This window comes from Onychostruthus taczanowskii, unplaced genomic scaffold (genome assembly GCF_017590055.1).
Source record: "Onychostruthus taczanowskii isolate IOZ18803 unplaced genomic scaffold, ASM1759005v1 scaffold8, whole genome shotgun sequence".
Taxonomy (NCBI): Eukaryota; Metazoa; Chordata; class Aves; order Passeriformes; family Passeridae; genus Onychostruthus; species Onychostruthus taczanowskii.
In genome coordinates, this window is record NW_024505892.1 from 8,570,200 (window position 1) to 8,597,071 (window position 26,872).

The 26,872-nt window shown below is 38.5% G+C and overlaps 1 protein-coding gene across 1 annotated transcript in view; it reads right to left on the reverse strand.

The window, feature by feature from the left end:
• Nucleotides 1-9,355: 9,355 nt before the first annotated feature.
• The window catches only part of MOXD1 (monooxygenase DBH like 1), a 50,114-nt gene continuing 32,597 nt past the window's right edge, over nucleotides 9,356-26,872 (reverse strand). Inside the window, exons 5-12 of the mRNA XM_041423879.1 lie at nucleotides 26,554-26,733; nucleotides 24,132-24,234; nucleotides 21,373-21,539; nucleotides 19,776-19,967; nucleotides 17,077-17,136; nucleotides 15,202-15,344; nucleotides 12,452-12,620; nucleotides 9,356-9,723 (exon numbers count right to left, since the gene is read on the reverse strand). Coding sequence (XP_041279813.1) covers nucleotides 9,559-9,723; nucleotides 12,452-12,620; nucleotides 15,202-15,344; nucleotides 17,077-17,136; nucleotides 19,776-19,967; nucleotides 21,373-21,539; nucleotides 24,132-24,234; nucleotides 26,554-26,733 — 1,179 coding nt within the window. The 3' untranslated portion in view covers nucleotides 9,356-9,558. The remainder of the gene's footprint in view (nucleotides 9,724-12,451; nucleotides 12,621-15,201; nucleotides 15,345-17,076; nucleotides 17,137-19,775; nucleotides 19,968-21,372; nucleotides 21,540-24,131; nucleotides 24,235-26,553; nucleotides 26,734-26,872) is intronic.

The following is a 26,872-nucleotide window of genomic DNA, read 5'->3' on the forward strand; positions in this document are numbered from 1 at the left end:
GTAATTTCTCCTCGCTGGGGTCCTTCCAACAGATGTCTGACTAATCTGTTGTTGGATCATTCCTCTTCTACCTGTCACTCCTGTGTGAGTGCTGTGCAGCTGTCTGCAAGAAGCAGGGAGCTTTGGACTGTATGCTTGGAATGCTCCCTGGCTGACCAAAAATTGCAGATCCTTCTCTTTCCTTGTCCAGGAGAAACTGAATTGTGGGCATTTGGCTGCTGAATTGTCAACACCTGGGAAAAGCAGCTGGCATTTCCATGGGCAGCACCTAGTAGCTTATGTCTGATTTTCTTTTCTTACTATTTTTAAGGATGAAATTGCAGGGGAAAAAAAAAAGAACATATTCCATGTTGCAAATTCAGGCCTTTTCATCTGCGGTTTGTACAAGGTGTCTGCCTTATCAGTTGTAGAGATACCGGGAAATATGAATAATTCTAAGAACTGACTGGCAGGTTTTAAACAACGCACCAGCTGCTTAAGTCACCATAGGAAAAAGTACATAGTTATGGGTCTCATCTCTTTGCACAGAGGGAATACAGAGGTGTGGTGCTGGTGGGGAATCCTAATAATCCATCAGAGAAGTGGGGCACTTCTGTGAGACTGCTGATCTGTGTGCTTGTATGGCCATGCCCTGCACTGCATCAGCACATCCTGTCCTGGCTTCGCACTCAGACCCATTTGAATTATTTCCTTCTGTCTGTGTGTAGGTAAGGGAGTGTAGGTGTCAGAGCTGCAGCAGGGTCACATGTCCAGGTACCAGCACCCAGAGTGGGAGAGGGTTTGTGTGTCAGTGTGCAACTATCAGACAGTATCACACTAGTTTAGCTGCAGAGCAGGACGAGGGGCTTGCCTGGCAGTTAAGGAGGGGCGGTGACTCTCTCTGTTTTCAACCAGCAAAGGAAGCAGGGTGGTGGGACTGGGGGGCTTGTCCGTCCAGGGGACAGCTATCAGAGGGATTCCCATTACATATATGCAAATATTTCCCACTGATGGGCCTTTATCATGAGGTGCTGGGGGAGGGAGCGGGGTTAGGCTCTTTGTGCATGTGTAAGTGTCACTGTTGGTGCTGCTTTTTGGGGCCAGTCTGTGTATTTGCATAAAATGCATGCCTCATGGTTGTGCACGTTGGGGATACACGCTCGGTCTTGCCACTGGCTAGACCTGGGGACATGCAGCAGCAACAGCAGCTTCACTCCTCTAGGGATGCCAGATTCAGCAAACCCAAATAGTTACGGTATTTCTAAATGAAGAGTAAGCACCCTGTGTGCTAATGGGAAGATGAAATGGACAAATAAAATAGGCAGATAAAACCGATTAAAGTATTTTAATAGTTCTCATTAGGTAGAAGCTGAACTGTTACAGTATTTTAAAATCTCCTTCTCCCACAGCCTATCACTTTTTTAAACAGTAATGGGTGTTTGAGGCTCTGCTGGCTGCCAGAAAACAAGACCAGGACGGCTGCGGAACTCGAGTAATTCTCCCTCGGTACCGCAAGATGGCAGGACCACAGTTTTAAATCTTTTCTACTTCTGCCTCATTGGTTCTGCTTGGCTTTTTTTCCCTGTCATTTTTGGGTTGCCTGATACACTCAGATACTGCTATTTACATTGTTAAACTTAGAAAGTGAGTCTAAATTATGTGTCTTTAGTGATGAGGCTTTGTCTGCATAGCAGCATTGCTTTAGCTCTGGGGAGGATTAAACACTTTAAAAATAATTCTGCTTTATAAGTATAACTTGGCGTTGGCAGGTACACCTTTCTGGTTCTGCTTTTGTACCAATTTTTCTCTTTTCTTTCTAGGATTATGCCAGCCACTGCAAATAACTTTATACTGTATAAATTACAGATGTAACAGTTTACACATGAAATGTTCCAGCTTTTGTCCCTTGACAAAAAAAAAACTTAATAAAATGACTTATTTAAAGAAAGCAGATGCTTAGCTGTTGTTGGGGGGGGTTTCTACTTCTGTAAAGATATTTTCTGAAGTGCATTGATAGTGTCTGATTTCAGCTCTTCCCCTCTGTACCAGCACCTGGCTCTACATCAGCAGGTACTAAAGCAGATGGGGGCTGAGGATGGGGTTCTGATGGCTGAGTGTACCTTGGGCCTTCCCTCCTTCCTTTCCTTCACTGCCACCGAGCTCTCTCTCTTGCCTGGGAAGGCAAACAGCCGGGTTAGGGCTGGCACAAAAGACTGGTTAACACCAGCTCTTTGTTTCTTCCAGGGTATGAAGTGTCGAAAAGCTTAGAGCTGATAGCATGTGCAGATCTCTCAGAGGGCAGCAGAGAGTGCTATTCAATAAGCAGTTATTTTTTCAGTCTGGTTCTCTCTTTTTCAGGTTTTAAGGCAAAATCGAAGAGGGAACCATGAAAGCGGGAGGGAGGGGTGGGGGAGCAGGGGGGAAAGAAATATTTTACTCCTTCTGCTTGTAGGAAAGAGCCCTCCCTCCTCTACGAATTAAGCTGGATGTGGTAAAAAAAAATACATGAAGAGCCTCGTAAGTTGGGCAAGATATTTCTGCTGCCTGGGTATCTCAGCTGTCCATTGCTTCACGGCTAGCAGGTGGGCAAGGGGATAAGTCCACAGAATATTGTGGGGAAACTGGCAACTGCCTGCTACCATTCCAGAAGTCAACACTTTAAAATTCCTCTTCTGCTGTTATCCCACTCTATAGGCAGGAGCAGCAGAGAATACTGCAAGTATTTACCAGGGTCAAAGAAACAGAATAACAATTTCTTTGTGCCAGTCAGAGTAAAATCTGTGGTTTTTTTAAAAAAAATAGACAAAACAAAAATGAAAACCTAGTAGTAACACTGTCATTAGCTGGGATCTTGTGTTACCTGTTTTAAGGTAGCTGAGGAATAGAAAAATTCTAGCTAGGCTTAGATTAGGAAAAATGGGAGGGAAGCCAGAGAAAGGAAATTACAGTGGTAAACCAGCTGGGAACTAAATCCAAAGAAATTAAGATAACCCCTAGTCCAACAACTACTAATGGAAGGAGAATAGCAATATTTGAAGAGTTAAACTTTGAAGAGAATGCTCTATAGATGGATCTATTTTACTCTCCCTGTTGGGGTTGAGGCTGACTAGAGAATATAATATGTATAGTTTTCTAATATGAAATCTTTTCCTTACATTGCAATTTCCAAAACTTTTAACCTGTTGCAATGCCATACAAATTTTTTTTAGAGAAAAATAGAGACACATTCTTAAAAAGCGCAGTCTGGTTTAAAAAAAAAAAAAAAACAAAAAACCAACCAAACAAATAAAAAAACTCAGAAAAGAACAGTTTCTAAGAATCAACGTTGGAAGACAGATACTAGGCCTTTAAAGTAGTTAGATAATTGCAGAAAAAAGAGGTCCTAAGGAAAGGCATGTTTTATCTTTCTATTTACAAGGGAAAGAGCTTTTCTGGTTACCAGACTGCCTTCTGCCATGTCCCTGAAAGTGGAGAATTTTTGCCAAATCTAAGATTACCTGTCCCAGATAAAAGATTCCTAGGACTTCATATCAGAGATGAAGAACAAAATAGCGAGTTACATAATCTGAAACTCTTGGCTACTTGTCTTTTCCGGACTTCCATAATTTTGTTTTGCCTAATTCTTCTCCCAAAAAAAATCTCATTAATAATTTCTTCACTTCAGCACCAATACAATCTCTGTACATATTTGGCAGTTCTCTGTCTCCCTGTGGTATCCATTTTCACAGATTTATCCATCATCACCCTGTCTTGAGTGGTTTGGAGACATATTTCTGGTAATGGCATGGATACACTACTGAACTCGGGACTCCTAAGCTTGGTTCAACACCTTAGACATGAACTCAGTTGTTCTTTCCATCCATTGTGCTTTTCAAAAATACCTACAAATTTCATATTCAGTAATCATCTCTCTTCTCTCTGTAGCTCTGCTCTTCCACACCCTGGCTAAAAAGCACTAACCTTTGGAGGTATGTTCACTTGGACACATCTATCTTTAATTTTTTCCCCATGATCTGGTTCCTGAGATGCCTTTCTCAACTTTCTGACCTACTTTTGTCTGTCTTGCCAACCTTAGAACACTAACTCCTCAACTGCTGAAGGTGGAGGTAGATTCCTACAGCTCTATAATGGATTTGTGTCACCTTACATCAGCAGCAAATGGAACCTGTCAATTCTAAAAATGTGTTCAGGTTCAGTATTTCACTTACAGTCTCCCAGAGAGGCACAATCCAGGAATAGCTTCTCCCAGATTTATTACATGATGCTACAAATAATGGCCAACACTCCAGCAGCTTCTATGGTTTGCACAGAATAGTGCAGATTTGTGATATATAAGTTTACTGTATTCCCCAGAAATGCTTTGCAAGGTTTCGCACAGGCTATGAAGAAGTTTTCAAACCTTATCCTCTTAAATACCTTAAGATATCTTCTAAAGACAAACTAGTCATGCAATCTCAAGACAACCTGTGAGAAAGAAAAATATACTGCACCACACCTTCTTTTAAGCCTAAGGACATAAACTCCCCATGAAACCAACAGGAGGCCCACAGAAATGCTATTTGTCTTAACAAAGTAGGCATTTTTAATATATTTCCTCTTGTATTGAGAATGTGTTTATAGGTATTTCAGATTGTCACATTATTTTTATTTCTTCATAATGCAAAATGTTTCACAGTATTGTGTCAAGCTGTAAGAACCATTTTGTTCTCTATTTCAGAAGTTAGAGCAGGAGAAGGAGTTAGCAGCTTGGATTTTGCCAAGTTTTCTCTCAAGAGATTAGAAATTTTTAGTGAAAAAACACAGTTATGTTTCTTAAAAATCTCTGCAAAGAGGGAAGTTTAAATCATGATTAAATAATGGCAATGTGCTCAGGAAACACTTGCCCAAGCCTCTAAAACTAAAAGACAGAGCAATTATTTTTTTTCTTTGTCATAACTTTGCAACAGAGTTGTAAACCTTACAACTAGTCTGGTCTGGTGTCTCCAGCGAGAGAAGCACATTCAGCTCCCAGCTGGTTTCTTACTTGCTAGCATGCAAGAAACTTGGAAGCATTTACAAGGTGATGTATATGCAACCCATGGGAGGCATGCATGGGAAGGAGAGAGCAGCCTCACAAAAGGCAATTTACTTTGCCAATAACCTCTGAGTCTCCAGGAGCATTTACACAATCTGTTTGTGTTTCACAAGCAGAGCTCTCTATCTCTCAGAGCTCACCTCCACACCACAGTGTTAGTTGCCATTGGTAGTGAAATTACAATATGTTGTCCTAGAGCAGATGTGAAGCCCCAGATTTCCTGTTACATGAATCTGTTGCACGCAGAGCAAAAAGACCTTTGCTTGAAGCACAAATTTTGCTAGTATGCCCAGAAGCAGACTGTGAGTCACGTTTGTAGTCATCTTAAATTTTCTAATGTTTCCCTGGTACCTTACCATTTTCCTGTAAACTAGACAGCACAAAACTAAAAATTCAGTCTAGGTAAATAGTCTCTTTTTCTTGATTTGATGTGCAAACATAAATTGCATTCACACCTTTTTCGAAGATGGGTACCCTAAGCACCAGGCCTTAGGTTTTGGTAGATGGGGCAAATGCGCCTGCATGACCTCCACTTTGCAGGGACTGAAGTAGGGAAACTTCATGGCTGCACCCACCCCCTTTTGCACCCTGTGCCTGCCTCAGTGCACCTTCAGGACACTGGTGAGGGGATGGAAATTGCTTGTGAGGGCATCCATGACTGAGGGAGACCTCTCTGGGGATGGGGGAAGTGGGCCAGAGGAGCTCTCTGTGTCACAGCTGTCATTTTCTTCTCCCAGCTTTACCCTCTGCTAAAAGTTTGAGAATGTTTGCTGTCTCTCCCACCCTTGTGGAAGACACAGATGTACCAAAAATCAGAAATAAGAGGCAAAGGGCAGAAGGAATGAAAATTCTTAAAATACTCCAGTAGTAATAATTGGTCTATAAATAGTCGCTTTCTGCTTGATGGGAGGAAAGAAGAGAATGAGGCCAGTGTTTCTGCTAGATTTTGTTTATTAAATTTGTGCCCCTATGGCATCTGGGATAATATGACCAAACAGGCCTATTTTAAACAAGCCAGACTCCCCAGTGAAATGAATTAAGCCCAATACCGTTGTACTCCCACCAGCTGGGATTCAGCCTCTCACCCTTGCACTGGTCCACACTTGCACCCAGCCTTGATGTCATGCTATGCAGCCAAGGATGGGCTGACATGGGGTTGTATGATGGGCCTCCAGGATGGGAAATGAGATCAGAGAATGACATGCTTCTCTACAGGGACAAATATTATAGCTGCGTAAACTCCAGTGTTGCTGTCTCAGACATCCTGCATCCTGTTCTTACTACACACATGCAAAATCCCAAACGGCTGTCGGTTTCGATGAGAGGGATATTTGAGGAGAGACACATGTTTAAATGGAAGATCTGTAATGGATAAATAATAGACCCAAAAGGGATTAAATACTATAAATAGTACACCTATAGATAGTCTGCAGGTGACAGGCAACTGGACCATTTTGTGAAGAAAATTATTAAAACAGAATGGGATTTTCAGCAACTATTGAAGAATGTAATCCACCAAATATTTAATCCCACTAAAATATTTATGTACCTGGCTTCTCACTATAAACTTTTGAACATTTTTTTTACGCAAAGAAAAGAATGAATGACATACTTGTTAAAATCACGTATTATGGGTAGTCACTTTTGGGCTCATCATCTACAAGTCATAGATTTTCCAGAGTATGCACATCTTCTCCTCCCCCATGGTCTGCTTGATAATAGTATTTACTGTATATGCTTTTAATTATAACTATTATGAATGCTTTGGGTAGAAAGAACATATGCTTTACTAGAGCTCAATAATGAGAGAAAACTAGAGTTTTGTGTCTGAGAGCTTTTTCTTGTGCGGTGTGACTAGGTATGTGCTTGTTACATGTTTTTCTTCAGTGACATAGAGTTAACCTGTGGCATTTCTCACTTTTATCCTTCTTTGAATTTTCAACAATTTCAGACTGTTTTTTATTTGTTTTCTGGTTTTAAGTTTCTGTAATAATGTGCTCACATCTGTTTTGGATTCTTTTATTTGGAAATATCCCAGAACTCTATCACCGATTTCTGGTTTTATTTACCTGTGAAGCAAAGTTTTCCTTTCCATTCCTCCAGAAATCATAAAACACTTGTGGGTTAAACAAAAATGAGTGTTTAGTGTATATGACAGGTCTGCCTGATATGCTGGCAGCTATCTCTCACAGACATCCTTTCTGAGCTGGCTTTGCTTTACATCATCTTGTGCCATACTGAATAGCAAAAACAAACACCCATCTGTTCATGTGTTCTTAGGATGGGTGCCCATGGAAAGGAAATCCCTGTAGATAGGAAACTGCATCGAATCAGAGAACAGACAGAATGGAAATTAACCATAGATCTGCTTTATATTTGTTGCAAATCAAGTCAGCCTAGTGTGGATGCTAGTAGTAGCAAATGAGACACAACACTTCGTGTGAAAGGGCTCCCCCGTCCAACACAAAAGCTCTTTTTTCATGTCATTCCCTGTTATTTTTCTGCTTGCTCCCTGAAGGAAAGCTGTTAAAACATGGCCAGATCAGTTCTATTGGGAATACAAAACAGAAAAACATAGCTCTTCTGGCAAGAAGAAGACACCTACATAGTTACATTTCTTTATTGAAACTTCAGGAACTTAATCCCAAAAAAACCATATGCTGTTTGGCATACACTATTTCCTTACCTTATCCAGGACCAAAGGGAAGAACGACAGAATATATCACTGTCCAGGTATATTTAGAGCAAATAGCTGCCCAACAATGATAAAGAATTTTCCCATGTAGGAGTTTTTCCTAGCCAATTACAGATACAGCATCAGGAAGATAAATCTGGCCCTATGAACTTTTACATTCACGGCTCATTTTAAACTCCCTTTATGCATAAGTTCTCTAATGAGATTGTTATAACTCCTAGAAAATTAATCTATCCTCCATTAAATCTTTCATCTCTACTTGAGACATCTAGCTGCTTCAGTGCCTCTCTTCTGTCACCTATCACATGCATTGTAATTTTGGCTACATGCAGAGGAGCCCTACCAGCTCTGCTCTTTCCTTTTTACTTCTCAAATTCAGAGAAGACAGCTGCCAGATCCTCTTCTTGTCTTCCCTCTTATGGGATATTTCTTTGCATAAAACAGCCTGCCCTGCTTAAGAAGAGGAACTGCATGGAGAGCTGATGTCTGTCGTTAACAGTTAATGAACAAAAATGAGCAGAAAACCATTTTATCTCAGCTCAGGTTCCTGATCTGCTCTGGACTCACCACACTGCACAGAAGTGCTCAATGTTATAAAGTGTACATAACAAAGCCTGTGTGCAACTAAGCCTACAGAGGTTAGTTGTAGAGCAGGTGTTGCAGTGATCAGGGAAGCACTCTCAGCATCCAGACTAACTTATTTTTACAGCCACACTCCAAAAATGTTTATGCAATACTGAAAAAATTATAGCTCACTGTAACTGCAGTGTGGCTACAAAAATGAATGTTTTTTTTTTTTTTTTAATGTTCAGTCCTTTTCTACTGTGTGGAATAATTTCACTGGGGAGCAATAAATTTTGTCTCTTTCAAGAATCTTCCCAACACCATCTGAGTTGAAAAGTTGCCAATTTCCAAACATAAATGAAACTTTGTACATATGAGACAGAAAAACAACCTCTTAATCAGCAGTTTGGCCTATTGCAATGCTCAGCATGTGCTAACAATAGCTCCTGGCAGGCTCAGTTCCCTGTGCATGGCAGAGCCTAAATGCGAGATAAGTTTTTATGGCTCCTGCTGTCCAGATCAAATCTAGAAAAGGAGTGCCTACTTCTCGCCAAAGATTTATTTACTGTGCAAATATCTTAAGACACAAGGAACACCCTGAACTACCTGGAATCAGGAAAAAGAAATGCCAGCCAAGCCAAAGGATTTGTACAGGATTCACTATGGGGAGCTTTGGGGTTCCGCCTGCGTTTTTCATCCCTTTAGCACCCATAGCTCCCATGTCTCAGGAGCTGAGATGGTTTTGCAGTGTGTTGCTCCCAGAAATGTCTGGACTGAAGGAATCCTTCCCATAGCTTTATGGCACATGTCAGCCAGACGTGCCCAAATTTATGTTTACAAGGCCTGTCCATACAACAGTAATTTCATTACCTGCAAATATCAACAACCAAGGTAAAATAATACAACACAGACCAGGCTGATTGTGGTTAACTAAGTTGCTTTTAGTTTATTAATTTTACTGATATACAGAGATGACTTTGAAACCACCACGTCAAAGAGGCAGGACAAAGTATAAGAAAATGGTACAGGAGAAGATATCAATATGCAATGTGTCAGTGTACCTACTGTATTTCATACATATTTTACATTGAAAACCAAAAACCCCACAGTTTCCAGAGGATGTACACGTTTTGTTTTGATACAGCAAATTTAGTTCATTAATAAGTAAAAAAATAAATCTACAATACCAACAGTGCAAACACATTGGAACTTGCATGGCATACAGAACACAGATGAATAAAAATTATTATACAAAGGACCCAGTGTTTCCTATGGTACTGGCTGTGATGTACACAATACACAACAGAGTAAGGAATAAACTGCAACTTAAACAGGAAGATGAACTGCATATTACTGGCTCTGTCTTGTATGGTCGCTCTATTTCAGGAGGTAAAGCTGTCATGCCTTGGATCTGAAATTAAAATAGCAAAAAATTATCAGTTTTGTCACATAAGATTAGAAAACTCTTTTTGCTCTCAAGATAATTGGCAGCTTGCCTGACAGTCTATTGATAGCTTTGTACTGGGGCTGTGACTCTCACTGTGGAAACATCAAGCTCAGTAAAAATATTAATATACTTCCTTGCAAATAATCAGCCAGTGTGCATATCCAACATTCTCAGCTTGAGAGAAGCAGTACACACTGGCATCCTCTCCAGTAAAGAAAGGTTAGACTTTAGCTGATTGATTTGAGTAGCCTTATTTTGCTTTATGGGGTTGTTTGGCAGGTTTGGTTGTTGTTTTCATCTTTCTGTCAAATAAAAATGAAAGCTGGCAGTGTCACTCTGCTGTAGGGATATAGGATGATATTTGAATGCATTCATTTCTGAGTGAAAGGCTCACACTTGCACGTACAAAACAGCTAAAATTGTGTACCCAGTTTTTGTTCCGTGGAACCACAGCGTGGTTGTGGTTGGAAGGGAACCCTGGAGGTCACTGGGTCCCATGTCCCTGCTCAAGCAAGGTCACAAAAAGCAGTGTCAGATTCTTTATACTGAGAATTTTTCACTCTTCCTGTAGAACTCAGTGCAATTTTATGGGATTTGATGTAGCTACATATTTGCTATGGTTTTGACATGAAATTAGAGACATTTGTGTACACTGCTCAGCTTGCTTTTCCTAAATTTACTCCCTACATGTTAAAGAAAATAAGCTCTGCAGAAAGTAAGCTCCTGTGCACATTTTTTAAAGTTTGAATGCCCACGTGTACAGCATATGCTTGCTTTGGGGATTTCATCTATGTTGCTATTATTTTGTATTGTAGAAATAAACCCTAACTGAATATTGAATTAATCTTAGCAAACACAGCACCAAACTAAAACTGAAATACAGACCAACTCTATAGAAAGATTAAGGTATTTTCAACTCAGTTCCTCTGCTTAAATTGTTTTCAGTCCTGTAACAACTCAGGGATTGTTTGGCCATTCAGGTTAAATTTGTCCCTAATTTTGATGAGGATGGTAATTTAAGTGTAATATCATTAATAGGGGAAGGGAAAGGAAGGAGTCCTAATCTTATCTTTGAAGAATATGCCCATGTAATTTGAAAAAGGAAACTATGATTAAGGAAGAGCTAAGAGCTCCCAGTTTCAATGAGCTCATTCTTTGACTACATCCTTTAAGTCTGAAGTATTGTTCCTTCATCCTGTACGATAAAGAGCAACAGCATTTTCCAGAAAGTATACCATTAAAAAAACCTTAGCTTATCCCCCTTGATAAAATTTCTGTGCTTTTCATCCTCTGGCAAATAATCAGTGAAAGGGTGGCTATGCAATTGCTACTACCCAGCAGCTGTAAATGTCAAGAAGTTTAACCAAAACTGGTGAAAAGTCACATGTACTGTCTGTCTACAACTACTTTTCACAGGAGGTCTACAATGGGACATATAATACCTAGAAAAAACCAGAACCTCTTTGATTACTTATAGCACACAGCATTCCTTTGACATCCAATGGGCAGAATAGTCTGACCTATGTTGGAAAAACCCAAGAATATGCTCCAGGAGTAGCAATTTCTTCACGACCTGAAAGGATTGTGTGACACACTATGTGGAAGCATGGGCTATCTTCTAGGGTGAGGAGGATGAGGCAGAAGTCCTTTCCTAGGAATTACTTCATCAGTAGTATCTCACAGCAGCTCTGCTACACTGGACTGAAATCACAATAGCAAATAAGCCAGTACAATGAGACTGCCTCTCATTCTGAACAGAAAATCTCAAAAAAGTAAAAGCCTAGAATTTGGAATCTGTAAAGGAGTTCAAAGAGGAATACATATTCTAAAGCATCCCTTTTAGGGATGATACGACATGCACTAACCATTCTTTTTAAACACGCATCAATGTTGAAGATGACAACTTTTCTCAGCAGTGTCCAGGTAAAATACCAAAAGATATTTAGAATAAATAATAATTTATTGGGGAATTATTTTTTGTCTTACAGGTTTTTTAATCAAGACAATAGGCAAAGTAAAATCACGGAAGATAAAATCTTACTAAGTTGCACAAAGGGAACAGACCATCCAATTTTATTTTTCTGGCCCAATGCTATAGACTATTCTAGGACCATTAAAAAAGCAAGACTTATTGCAAGAGTATTCATGCATTCAGTATTTAGATGTATGAATACTCTTGCAATAAGAGTATTAATTGTTGTCTACATGCCCACGTTAAGAAGGTAGATTCTTGAGGCTTCATTATACAGTCAATAAGCTTCCCCTAGAAGGTGTCTCAGAGAGGAAACCTGATTTAGGGATTTCAAATCATCTGTTGCAAGACCCTAATATAAGTCCCTGACCATGGAGGCAGCCAAAGCAGAACAGCTTCCTGGCATGGTCACTTCACCTGGACATACATGGCTGCTTTCTAACCAGTCCCAGCCCCACTGAATGACTCAATCTTCCTATTACTGATCCCAAGTGCTGATTAAAGCTCCAACTTTTCTATTCTTTTTAAATACTTCTAGAACTCAAGTCAGATGAAAACACTGGTAAAGCATTCTCATTATTTGTTATTTTATGTAAATGAAATATAGCTGTGCAAACATCCTGAAGATGTATAATCAGATATTTATTCACATGCATTGAAACATAGTAAATCAAATTAGTTTTGTGGCATTGTTGCCTCCTTTTCAGCACACAGACTTACCGACCATTCCGCATTATCTGTTTTTGAACATCTCACGTTCACAGGTAGTTTAAGCACAAGTTGATTATAGGAGAGACCCTCTGATCTGGACCATTTGAATTTGTTCATTGCATCCATAAAAGACAGGTTTTTATATTGCTTGGGACTCTTGATAATGAAAGGCCAAGTCCTAAAGAAAAGCAAATAATTACTTATAAAAAATAGATAAAAACTATCAAGTTGAAATGAATGGGGAAAACTTTTGGGGAATCTATTCAGAAAAATAAAGGCACAAGACCTATGTATATTATGCCCAGCTCACTAAGTTCTCTTTTCAACTAAAAACTTTCTTTTCTACTGAAAACTGATGCAGTTTCATTGACTTTGACAGACATGTGAAAGACTGTCAGCAGGTTAGTGCCCGCTGCCAGATGATTTTAGAAATGAAGGACTTCAAGAGTTACATTGCGCTTCTCTGATCACAAACTCAATGCACAAGCAATACAAAGCAGATCTTCTGCTGTAACTTCCTTAAAAAAAACAAAAACAAAAGAAAGCCACACCCTCTCCTAGGTTTGTCAGGCAAAGTTGCCAAGAAAACTTTGCCATTAGAAAGCTGCTTCCAGATGGTTCTGCCAAGCTCAGGTCAGAGCTGAGCCTAGCACAGGAGTTGCCCTGTTGTGCACTGATGGGCATTCTCTTGCATATTCCTACAAGCTGGCTGCAAGGGAGACCTGCTGCCCTGCTCTGAAGGATCTATCTGGCCAAGTGTGGGGGTGCTTTCCATGAACAAATGGGGACAATCTCATTTCCCACCAGCCAAAAACATGGAACGAGAAGGAATGAGATTTCATGTCTTTCATTTAGTAGAGGAAACTAAAAAAGTAACAAACAAAAATTAAAAAAAAAAAACAAGTAAACAAACACACACACACCAAAAACCAACAAATAGCAAACAAACAAAAAAACAAAAAAACAAAAAAACAAAAAAACAAAAAAACAAAAAAACAAAAAAACAAAAAAACAAAAAAACAAAAAAACAAAAAAACAAAAAAACAAAAACAAAAAACAAAAAACAAAAAACAAACAAAAAAAAAAAAACCAAAAAACAAAAAAAACCCACTTTTTCCATTGTTTCTGTTTTCTCCTTGTTTGACTTTACTGAGATGAACAAGGAAAAACATGGTGGAGGGATCAAACTTTTGCAAACACAAAATCAATACAGCTAGAGGAAGAACAGAAGTATCTAAAACTTTATCAAGCAACCTAATTAGTACTGTGATTGGAGAATCAGTTATCTTCTCAGAATACCTTAAACAGATCTGTGTTACCTTGTAGTAGGATGTCTCCCACTTGCTTTGGGGAAATTGCCTATGCCAGAGTTCTGCTCCACTCAACATCTAGGCATAGAGACTGTGATTTTAACCAAGTATTTTGGTACTCGGGCCACTATTATGGCCCAGTCACTTTTATCTCTGCTCCTCATGATTTAAACTATTGTCTGTGCCACCAGACAGAGGAAAAATGTTTTAAAGTGCCTTGATCCTACTCCCAGTTTGCATTTATAAGTCAAGAGAGACTTTGGAAGAGTCAGTGAAGCAATTCTAGTGTTAGACTGACACAAGAGAGATGAGGATCAGGTCATATATCCTTAGGCTGAGAGAGTTTAATGAAACAAGAATTGTGGATTAGGTCATAAATACTAGAGGCATTAATAATCTCCTCTTCTAATTACTATTCCATTTGTGGCAGACAGTCTGCATACTTACTCTATTCAGAACATCTTTATTTCCCCAGGCCAAATGTGCATTCTTTCCTTAAGTACAGTTATCATGAATGAACACTCAAGAGAGCATACATTTATTAGAATATTTTCTTTCTAAGCTCAGAAAGACTCTTTTAGATAGGACTAATTTAGAAACTCTGTTCTCCCTGTATTAAAAGAGGTTGTAAATGGAAATAGTGTGTAAAATTATGTAGGCATTGATTGCCCTGTGACTTCCTTTAAACTTTTCTTGAATATAAATTTCAGAACTAAGACCACTAAGCCTGTATGTCAAATTATTTTGCAATAATAGATTTATAAGGTTTATTAAGATAAACTGTATAGGCAAAGTTTTAAAATTTGTGATGACACACTATTAGTCTATCCATTTGATTTTAAAATCTTACTATTACCTTGGTTTAGTGCAACTAACAATACAAACATAATTTGCCTTTCACCACAAAATGTGCATTCAACTTTTATTTGTTTGATTATTTTTCTGTGCTTCATTCATTTGGGAACACTCCACTTTTGACTGTTCTCACTGTTTACAATCTCCTGTTGAGATGCTTGAATTTTAAGCACTATAAGGAACACATTTTTGTCCTCAGAATTCCTGTCCAGGGAAATTCAATAACCATGCTCACACACTCATTTTCAAATTATTTCTTATATATGAAACATTGACATGTTTTAATAAATTGATAGATTTAAAACCTTGAGATATATATATGCCTCTTTACAGATGTGGTAAAAAAAACCTCCAAAACAATGTGAACAGTATTATTTCCTTAAAAGAAGAAACTGCTTTTCTATCAGAGGAAAAAAATATGCAAAATAATTTGGTGGGGAAAATGGCAGCACAGCATATTGACCAAAACAAGTGGCACAGTGACTATGTTTCTTTTCTTTCTTCCACAAAGAAAGAAAAGTTGTATAAAAATGATCCAAGAATCCCACAGACAGAAACAGAGGTGCTGCACATATTCATAAAGATTTTACATACCTGACTGGTCGATAGATTTCCTTAACACCGATGAACTGGAGCTGTTCCATTATATCTGGAATACTCGCACAGCGGGTGAGGTTGATTCTCGGGTAATAGAGCAGGTATGACAGGCACATTTCATTCCTGGTGCTCAGACCACCCTGAAAATGGGATTTTTCTTTAATCAGGGTAGCACTGGAATCCCACAGATTAAACCACTGATTAGCATTTATATGCTAATGAAAGGTGTATCAGGAGGCCCAATTTGACAAGTTTATCTTGTACATGAGGTTATCAAGTAGCAAGAAGTTATTACATAATTAATTACAAAATACTCTGGAAGTTCAAGCAATAGCTTCTAAGTTAAAAGACATGAGAAAGAACACCTGTGAATAAAATAAGGCTCATGTTATATTGAAGTGTACTATCTGAGAAGTTCAGGTTTACTTTCAGTTGCCCCTGAGGTACTTAGATTTACCACGTTTCAGAAAAGTGGAACAGATAAAGAAAAAAATCTTTTAGGACAATTAATCTGTTTAATAAGAAATTAAAGTGAGCTTTGCCTAGTAAAACGGAGGCTGGGATGGAATATTAATCTCTACGAATTTAGGTTGTAAGTACATATGCCAATAAAAAGCAAGAAGGAAAATAATTATTTACATTGACAGATAATGTTGACTCAAGAAAAAATGAGTATCATTATAAAATCAGTTGTTAGAATAATATTTCTAGTTAACAGAAGAAATAGACTCTTAAACAGTCATCCATTGAGAACCATGGGACAAACAACTAACTTAAAATTAATCTTGGTAAACATGGACAAGATTATAAACTGCATGTTCCTAAATCCTGGGTAGGAACAGTTCCACAAGTCTCATGGAACCATAGGAATAGGAATGGAGAAAACAAAACACATGAGCCAAGAGTTAGTGTGGACACCACACAGGAAAACAGGACAAACACCCAAAAGCCTTCATTCTTGCTCTTTTGCTTTTCATTAAATAACTGCATGTGCCTATATGCAATGCATTATTCAGGGAGAAGTACCTCTTTGCTCTCTGGATGCCAGGAGCAGTTCTTCCCTGCGTAACAGACAGCCCTCAGGTCTCACTTCCCAGAGGTCTGGATCCAGCCACTACCCAGGAAGCAGAATCGGGCGCTGGCACAGGCAGACATATCCCTCCCATAGACACAATGGGTTTGGCATCACTCTATGTGTTCCTAGACAACTGGCACAGTCCAGCCCATGTCCAAGTAGCCAAATTTACTTCCCCTCCAAAACCCAGTGACTGCATTGCAATGGCCAGTGCCTCTGTTAACCTATGAAGCTGCTTCTGGGAGACTGTGCCAAACCAGAGCTGGACACCCTCAGTAGGGAGGGGTGGTTTCTCAATTCCTCTTCCCAACCCAAAGGACCTTCATTCTGACTGGATTCTATGTTAGGCACAAAACTAAATAGTTGAAAAACCTCCTGATCACAGCTTATCTAAAAATCAATATAAAAGAACTGGCAATTACAACTCCAGAGAAAAATGCATAGCAAGCTCATAAAAATAATTCATTAGAGTACGCAGAATTTGCATGTTAATACATGTTGTGAAGAAAGCACTCCTTATACCAGAAAAGTTTGACTTCTAAGGATTTTTTATGAGCTGACGTGCTTATTTTTACAAACTAGTCATATGAATGCTTGAAGCAAAAGATCAGACTAAGATGGCAATAGCCCAGATGACTTTAACACCTAAGAATCTATGAAAGAAAAGACAATAAATAGCTGTGTACACACAGACATTAGCAAGTAAATTCACTTTTTTAAAACAGGGTTCTGTGAAAAAGGTTTTAGTCCCCAATATTATCTATGTACTTATTTTGATCCACTAAAATATTACTTACCCACGTCATGCGAATTCGGTCCACAGTACTATAGTGGCATTCTGTGACTAAATTATCCCCCTGAAATACAAAATTTAGGAATTTCACAGTTCTGAACTTTATCAACACCGGCTTCAGATAACCACAAATGACAGCAAACACTTAAGTAATAAATATCATAGCAGTGGATATGACTTTCTCAAAGAGTGAAGGATTAGGTAATTGTCATATGTTAAGGCCTTGGCACTTAGCATTCATATTATCCCAGATCCTCAGGGATCCCCCATGGATTTAAACAGAGTCTTATTAAGTGTTGTCTGGATTCTTTTAAAATAGCAATGAAGTTACCCAGTTACCATCCAATTTTCTGGAAAATGATATAGTAGACAATGTAAACAAATGATTCTTGCTCCAAAACTCATCCAGCGCTACTTTACCCAGGCTAATTTACATTGCCAACTTCAATAAAAATATTTGGCAAAAGAGGAAAAGAAGGCTTTCCACACCACAAAAACAACTACATCTCTGCCAAGCCTGGGAGTAGAGGAGTGGCAGGCAAAGACTTCACTACATTGACAGATATGTATGGGAAAGGCTGTATACTTACCTTCTCAAGCACATACAATTAACTTTTTGGTGTCTTGACAAACTGATCTACAATTTGGTAATAGTTTCACTCCCTGTACCTAATCAAGTACAAATCCGAAAATCACCGTGATAATCAAGTGGATTTTTTTTGTATCATCGTCTTGCCTTATCAACCATTACACTTCCCTAAAAAAAAAACAGATCACCCTTCAAAGGCTGAGAATGTCTCCTTTCCTACAGGCTGTTTGTCCAGATCAAGACTGGCACAATCTGTACTCCAGACTGCTGGAAGAAGGTGCATCAGCCTCATGTCAGCCAAATGGAGACAGAGGTTTCTGAAGCAGCTTGAGTTGGCACAGTGTCACTGCTTCCAGTGGGAATACTCTGTTCCTGTCAATGAGGTCTCTGGCTCTCATATCTTACAGACTGGATAACATTCACTACATTTGTTCCTTCTGCAAGACTAGATCTGCTGCTTCCAAATGGAGAAGAGAGTGCTACTATGTGAAGAAAAAAAATAACCTGGACTCCACAAGCTGAAAGAAGGCTACACTCTTGGGAGACCTTATAGAAAGAGAGAATAACAAGAACTTACATGAAAACTCAAACTATTAGTTAACTGATTAAACTGTTCTCTGAATTACACCAGATGATGTATGTAAAGCTGCACTGGTAGTTTTGTATAAAATGAAAATGAAAGGCAAAAAAAATGGTTCTCTTCAGAGAAAGAATTCCATCTTCTACTTGAGCTGGCTTTTTTGTCATTTTGCTGATACTATCAAATACCTTTTATAGTTTTTCTGGTGTCTATTCCCTTATGTTCTTGAATTTTAAGAGGCCCTCTGTTATAATTGCATGAATTTTCCTAAAAATATTACAGGCTTTCTCTGCAAACCTGTCATCTTCTGCCAGCCCTCTTCCTAAATCCTTCAACCTTCTTTCCTGAAGGAGGTAACTTTGTCTTTGAAGCCCATAGACTACAAGCAATTTGACTTCAAAGAGTAAATTCTGCACTTGAACATCCAGGTTTTGCTGTAGAAATTAAACTATAAAGATAGCATTTTAGCTTCTGGTATTTAAAGTACAAATATCAAAGTCTAACATTTGATGAGAAGAGAGAAAGGGGCTTGAAGAGAAGCCCCTGAAATTTACACCATGGGGCTCCTGACCATACTTGAAATTCAGTCATTTCAATGTTCTTTTCAGATCCGTCTCCCTTAGTGCTTCCAATTGTAAACAAATTCAATTTTTTGATGTTTTGCAACTGGCAATTTAAAAACATGCTTGTTCACATGTACCAGGACAAGCTGCTCTCCTGGCCAGATCTGGAGCACCCAGACTTTGCAGCACTAAAATTTCTGTCATCATGCCAAAACTTTAAAAAAGATACTGGGTGGAACAAAAGAAGAACGAATAATTTTTAAATGAGTGGCACACAAAAAAATACAGACTCTTTTCATGCAATACCTATGCATAGCTGCTGCTTGATAATATAATTGTAGTTGGAATATTTCTACATGTTACGTTATTTTCAGGAATACAGTAGATAGAGCTGTATGATTTCTTCTTTCAAAGGGTTTTGTTTACTAGTGAAACAGCAGGTAGAACATGAGGATGGAGTTTACTCCCAACAAGAAAAAGTGTGAAACAAACAGAAAACTTGGTTGTTTTTTAAACATGTTTGTAAGGCTGGATACTTGCTGTGTGCAAATACTGAAGATATGCTAATGGGTCCCACAGCTCTGTAAAGCCATAGAGAGGCATTTCCATTATTCATTTTTCTGGGTTCATGAAGATGGTACAGCCCGGCACACAAGGGATTTTCTGATCTGCTTTGTTCAAACAAAATTATGTGACAGTAAAATTCAGATTATTATAGATATCAAGCATACCCAAATGATTGGTGATTTGGTGAACCAAACCAGTTCTGTCGTGATTCATGTGGACACACCTGAGACATTGGAACTTTAATGCATTAGTGACTCTGTGATAAATGGAAAAATTAACAGAACATCCAAGAATTCTATTATGCCAGGCTAAGAAATTCTTTGGCAAATTTAATCCCAAAGGTGAGAAAATGTTAGGCACATTATCTCTTAAACACTTTCAGGAAAGAATTAAGAGTGCCATACTGGCAGGATGGTTCTTTCTTCATTCAGGTACTGAAACTCCTGGAAGTTGAAGTCAAACTCATCGTCATAAGCAAGCAGCTTCTGCTCCTCGCCGTTGTGGAAGTGGCGCATCCTGATAGCTCTGCCAGCAAGGTGAGCATGCAGAAGTACCGCAAACACCTGAATCCCAGCAGGTCTCTCAGCACCCAGAGCCTGGCCAAGAGAAACCAACACCATCAGCGTTCCCAAATGCAAAGTAATGTAATGCATTCTACAAACAGAGTGAAAATACATTCATTAATGCATTTTGAATTCACTCAGTTTGCTGAAAAATGCAGTCTGGAGTAAAACCAAAACTTTTAGTGAAATTCAGGGTTTATGTACAAAAAAGGCTAGGGTTTTTTCTGTGATTATTTTTTATAACAAAAACATGGTTTTACTTCTAACGCATGCATTTTTTAAAATGAAAATCAACTGGACTGCAAATAATTCTCTATAGTTTTAAGACTTTCAAGGGAATCATACTAAAACCTGCACATTATTTTGGTGCTAATGGCTGACACTAATGAATGTAGATGTTTATTGTGAAAATTAATTTTATGCAGTTATGAATGATGCCAAGAGACACACTTTAAATTGAGAGGCTGTAGTTGTAATATCCTCTGCCTTCCATCTTTAAGTGAACTGGTAGGGAAATACTGTAAATTTACATACAGAAGTTTTTTCCCAGGTCAAAAACATTTGCAAATTCACTTTTCCAAATTGACACAAATCTGACATCACTCCCATTCTAGCTGACATCTACTGATGTGAACTTTATGTTGAATATGCTCAACTTCAATTCTTGTTCAGAGCTCAAGGTAGAAATAATCTGTCATCACAATAACTTTCAAGAACAGCCTTAGGTCAGAAGCCTCAGGACAATGGATTACTCAAGAGCTTTAAGGTTGAAATGCCAGGACAATACACAACATTTAACACCACCAAGAAGAAATCTATACTTTGTATCTAATTTAGCCTTCATTGTAAACCATATTATTAATTCAACCTTTCCCTACAGATGACAAAGTATATGAGAATCTCCTATTATACAGTCAGCACAGATTTTAGACAATACTTCCATTGACTATGGAAGTAAGAAATGACTAGAGATATTTAAGTTATCTTAATGAAACCAAGAACTTAATAAATGTAAAACCTGTTCAGGCCTTCAGCCACAGTGTCTGGTGTAAGAATACCTTTCAGGCTTTCCTTTCATCATTAGAAGCGTTTTGCACATGCCCAGGTCTGAATTAGTCTAAACTTTTTTTCTGGGCTAGCTATTCCAAGTTATTAATAGCTCTGCCATGGAAAGCAGTGTATGTTTACATATTGAACACAAAATAAAAACACTGCAAGCCCTGTGGCATCCATTATTAGTCAAATAAATAAAGCAGCCTGAGCAGTGAGCACGGCAAGTACCCAGTTAAAAAAGACAACATTTTGGAGGACAACATGTACCACCAGATGTATTTGCTCACGTCTTTTAACTGTAACTATCAATCTTCCCAAGAAGTTCAAGTGACTCTTCCAATTATTTCCATGAATGAAAACCAGTGGATTCAGGCAAGGGACATACCTCTTCCAGACATTCCAGTGTGCAGTGACCCTCTGACACAAATTCAGGCATGCCTGGTGGGATATTGTGGAAGAGGCTGACCCAAAGACCGGCTTCAATAACCCCAGCATCGTATTTCCTTAAAACTGGAGTATAAATTAGCCTCAAACCAGAGTTATCTATCAAGCCTGCAACAAAAGAACACACTTAGCCATGGATAAAAATCAGGTTTTTAAAGGAAAAAAAAGCCCAAACCATATTGCTTCATGTTTTTCATGCTATGTCATAAATTTTCTCCGTGAAAATCAAGGAATCAATCTCAGTATTATGGAAATGAGTGAAACCATTTGCAGGAAGTGGTTTTTTCTCTTTAAAATTTTCAAGCCATATGTTGTCTTCTAGTTAAGAATTTTGTCTATTTCTTCATCTTGGGTCCTACCATTAATTATATTTTCCCTTTGCTTTGGATTGCGTGTTACATTGCAGACTACCTGAGATGAAAAAATGCATCCCTTTTACAACCCAATCAAGAGCGCATCAATTAAACATGAAAATTGCCTTACTAAACCCCAGACTTGTAGAAAATACCCCCACCTTGAGTGAAGTAGACAAGAGAATTACAGAGTACTTTAATGTTGCTCTGACTCGAGGACTTATCTTGATTTCAAAAATTGGTTTAAAGAATCAAAGCCTGCTGTTTGGAGGCTGTGTTTTTTAAGAGTCAAAATAATGCAAATCTATTTTGTTCACCCACATATGTGTTTGTTTATGCATCTATTAATAATTTATGTTGTCTTTATCATCTAAATGCTTAGAATACTTGCCTTCTTTTAGTCATTTTTATTTGTCAAGATATATACAAAAAATGATTAATTTGTGTTTGCGCAGGAACTAAATTCTGTTAGTTCATCTATTCTTTGTAATCTCTGTATTTTTGAATAGTTACTGAAATAATTTCAATTTTGAAAATGAAAAATGCAAAAAACATATCAAATATCTCAGAGAAGGTAGGATGCTTCCTAGTGACCTATATTAGTCTTCTGAAAAACAAAACAGACATAGCAGTGCCTGAAGCCAAATTTTACATCAATATGATATCAGCAGTCTATTTTAAGATAAGCAAATGGCAGAGGGACAGAGCAGGGACTGTTACACAGTCACTAAAATATCTAAGACGGAGTAGTGCATATAATTATTAAGGAACAAAGGATATGAACTATGCATAGCCAATTAAGAATAATAATCAGCCATGAGACATTCTGCAACATATGAATCACATTTAAGGTGACTGTGTCCCACAACATCCCAACTTTAGCATTTGGGAACCATACTCACTCCCTTCCTGGAGTAATTTGTACAATCTCATCAACTTGGCTTTTTTCCTTTTGCTAGCTCTGCTTCAGAAATTGTTAGATGTTGTTAATGTCTAAATGTCAGACACGTTTATGTATGACATAACTCTGGTATGTCAGAGTTTCTGATAAACAAAAGAGGCCACCTTTCAAATGAGAAGTGAATGTTAAGGACTATGAAACCAGAAACAGAGAAACCATCCATGTTAAACTAAAATATATTTCACCTCCTCCTAACTGGGATCCAAAAGTCACTACCAGTCTGAGTCACTTAGGAAAACATTACTCCAGGTCACAATGTGAGGCAAACAGTGCAGCCTTTCACCACAAGACCCAAACTGGGAAAATGCAGGCGCCAAAACACACAAATGAAGGTCATCCAGTGGCAGGTTTGCTGTTGTGTCAGGAGAACTCATTTGTCCCCACCTGGAGCAGATGGAGCACCCAGGTCTGCTCTCTTGCACTCCTGGCACAATCTTACAGTGTGTATTTTGCCAGGGAGGAGGAGAAGCATGACCTGGATTACAAACACCCTGCTCTTCCTACACTGTCTGAATTTTCCCAGGTCTTTTGGGACTGTCCCAGCAAGGCACAATTGTTCCTATTGTTTAAAAGGAAACAAAACATTATCAGTTTTTCATATGTGCCACTTCAGCTAAACCAACACTATCATACAGCACAGTCAATTAAAACGATGGATTTAGGGACACAACCAAATCAAAGAGACAAACCAAAGGGCCACAGTTTTTCAGCATGTGACTTCTTGGGCTTTCATGCAACATTTGATGAAAAATCATACAGTATCTAGAATGCAAATGAAGTTGATTGTATCCCACATGCTGAAAGCACAGAGTCTGTCACTGAATTAAAAAAATTAATTAATTTAAAAGATGAAGACGGGAAATGACAGTAAGGCAGAGTGCCATAGCCCACACAGCAAATTTTATTTTAACACATGGGGGTGTAAAGAAAGGCCAGTATACTACGATGCATTGGGTTTTACTCAGTTCAAAAAGTATCTTTCCCAGAGGCATCTTCAAAGATCCCCTGATTTTCCTGGGATTTTTTGTTTCTTCCTTTTATTTCTTCTAAATAAAAATTAAATTCAGGAAGAACAATGTTAAAACTATTACAAATTCAAAGCTTATCTTTTAAGATAAACTGATTTTACCCAGTGAATGGTCTAGACACCTGCATTTATACTTCTACTTCAGAAACTGTCCACTGTTCAGGTAGATGTACATCTAAAAAATACAGGAAAAAAAATCAATGGCAGTGGGAAAAACACTGTGAACCAGGAACTATTGATCAGGAAAAAATAACCCTCAGCTTTTTATTAGCTCTGTTTGCCAGGCAGTGCAGGGATTAGCACTTGTGTGTAATACATTTTCCAGTCTGGCATGCTTTAAAGCCTGTGAGGCTACAAACCTTCTGTCTCTGATGGATTGTCATAATGCACCTCCATAAGGACGAACAGAGGGTCGGCTGCTGTGCCGATGGATAAGCCAACATGAGGAGGGTAGGTGAAGCCCTGGAAACCAATACACACAGAAATCAATACAGAGTTAAGGTATTTTTTGCCACAGTTAAGAGTTAATTTCTCTTTGTAAGTACATTGACTCCTTCTTGCAATGACATCATCACATTTATGACAAAATTTACAAATATCACTTCTTTTACAGCTTTCTGAACATGGCGTTGTGATAAAATATACCTATTATGTGCTCAACAAACTTAATAACTATGTCAATATAAAACAGTAGATCTAATGCTGCCCAGAGGACAAGGTTCTGGGCAAACTAGTCTAACTTCACCTCTGACCCTGCTTTGAGTAGGAGGCTGGATTAGAGACTTCCTGAGGTCCTTTCCAACCTGCATTATCCTGTGATCTTATGATTATTTATTCTGTATTTATTGTTTGAGCAGAAAAGGAAATTTCCATTTTAAACTTATAAACATTGCATCATCAACCACTTAGTCTGACAATAAAACCCTTATGAAGAAGCGAATCAACATTTTAAATGTCCCCAGCTTCTAAAAGCAGTAATTTCCAGGGAATACTGAGGTTGCATGTAATTAACTTGCTTTTTGTGCACAAGTAACTGTATTCTAAGTAAAATTATTTGAACAAAAAAGGTGATCTTTATGGCTATGTTTCCACTAGCAAGCCAATAAAGAAGTAGCTTTGCATGGTGAAACAACTTGTGCTGGACCCACTGCCCCCAGTGATGCTCCTCTGGAGAATCTCTGGTCAGGTCCCATTGATTGCTAAAGGTGCTGGGTTCACTCCTGCACATTTATTTTGGCTTCATCCCAGAGAGGCCTGTGCAAATTCCCAAACCACTCATGACGATAAACAAAACTTTGTGAGTGGGGATAACTGGGAGATTTACTTCAAAAGCTCACTCCCAATTCAAACCAAAATACCACTATCTCCTAAGTGAACTCATTTACCAAATTCAGTGTAATTGAAATTAATCTGCACCATTTTATAGTATATAGTTAATATTTTAACGTGCAATTTGACATCCTAACTTTCTGAAATGTGCAATTTGAGATTCCAACTTTCTGGTGCTTGATGGGCATTAGTGAATTAATTGGAATAATAAATAAATAAATACAGTAAAAATTATTATCACCTTCATTCTACATAAGGGTAAGCTAAAGTTAGTGAAATGGATACTTGGGCAAACCAGAGTGTAACCCAGATCTGTCAGATTCCTCTCCACAGATCTTTAACAGCAGGATCATCCTTGCAAAAACCTCCATAAAGCTTGTCAAATGATAACTTATTTATATGAGTTTTTAATTTCACTTAGATTAAGGCAGTTAAAAGTACAAATACTAGGTCAGAGCATAGCTAATGGCAAAAATGCACAAAGCATACACCAGGGGTAGTGCTCCTAGTGGATTAAACTTTTGATGGGTCCATGTAACTACTCTTGCTTCCTCACATTGCGGCATTTGTAGCTGGTTTTGGACTGCAGGCTAGCAAAGAAAGGTTCCAGAAAGTATCATCACCCCAGCCCCTCTCTATGCCCAAACCATCATTTGGGTGGGCACACAGTGAATCAAGGGTGTAAAGAGCTGGGATTCTTCTGGTAGTCATGCCGTGTTATGTCAGCTGAAAGCATTAACTTTAATGCAGCCTAAATTAACATGAAATAAGCTGCAAACACAGCCTGGGGTGAGCATGGCATCGCAGCCTGTATTTTCTGTAGATATGCCCCACTGCCATATGTAAAGTGGTCCTTATGCTGGCCCTGCACTGACACAGGATCTCTCCTACACTGAAATGATGTTTCTTTGAACAGGTAAGAAACTTCAGAACGATATGCCTGAATGGGGCAACAGTGAAACCAGGTCCTTGTGAGGCACCAAATTAATTAAATTAATGTATAATTTCATTTGGAAAGTTGTGCCTCTGTGTCTTTCGTGAGCCACCTACAGACACTGCTTTCCTTTCTGTCATTATCCACAGGTAGCAGATACTGGTCATTGCTAGAGGCACTGTATTTCCCTGTCAGATGAGACAAGCTGATACAGCAAGAGATTTCCATGCTCCAAAGCTATCTTTCTCCCCTAAGGCATCAATTCCTTTTCTACTATTTTCATTACTTCTGGTTGTCACTCAGGATGACCACTGCACTACATACTTGAAAGGCCAAGAAAAGGTTGAGGACTCACTGCTGAGGCATTTAGGGATTGTGATCCCTTATCCTTAAAACCAGGCAGATTCATGTATCCTGAAAACCAGGCAATCACTAATATACTAGGAAGAAATTTCATGATGATAAACACACTCAAAAAGCCCCATTGATGAACCATGCTAGACAGACATTCATCCTACCTCTCCTCCAATGGCCCAAGCAAAAATGACCGTCTCACATGTAAGAAAAGAGTCTGGCATGTTGGGGTGGTAACACTCATGCCCATAGTCCAGAACACTGTCATTCAAATTGTTGCTGCACTGGTACAGGAGGATATGGTGCACCAGGTTTTCGTGGCCTTTCTGGATCAATGGCTTAACCTGTCAATGGCAAAATTAAAAGGAAAAAAAAAAGAAAACATATCTCAATGTGACTATTTCAATGCAGGTATGAAGACAGGACTAAAAAATCTATAGTACTTTCATTTTAAAAGAGGAGACTTGTTACTCTGATTGTACT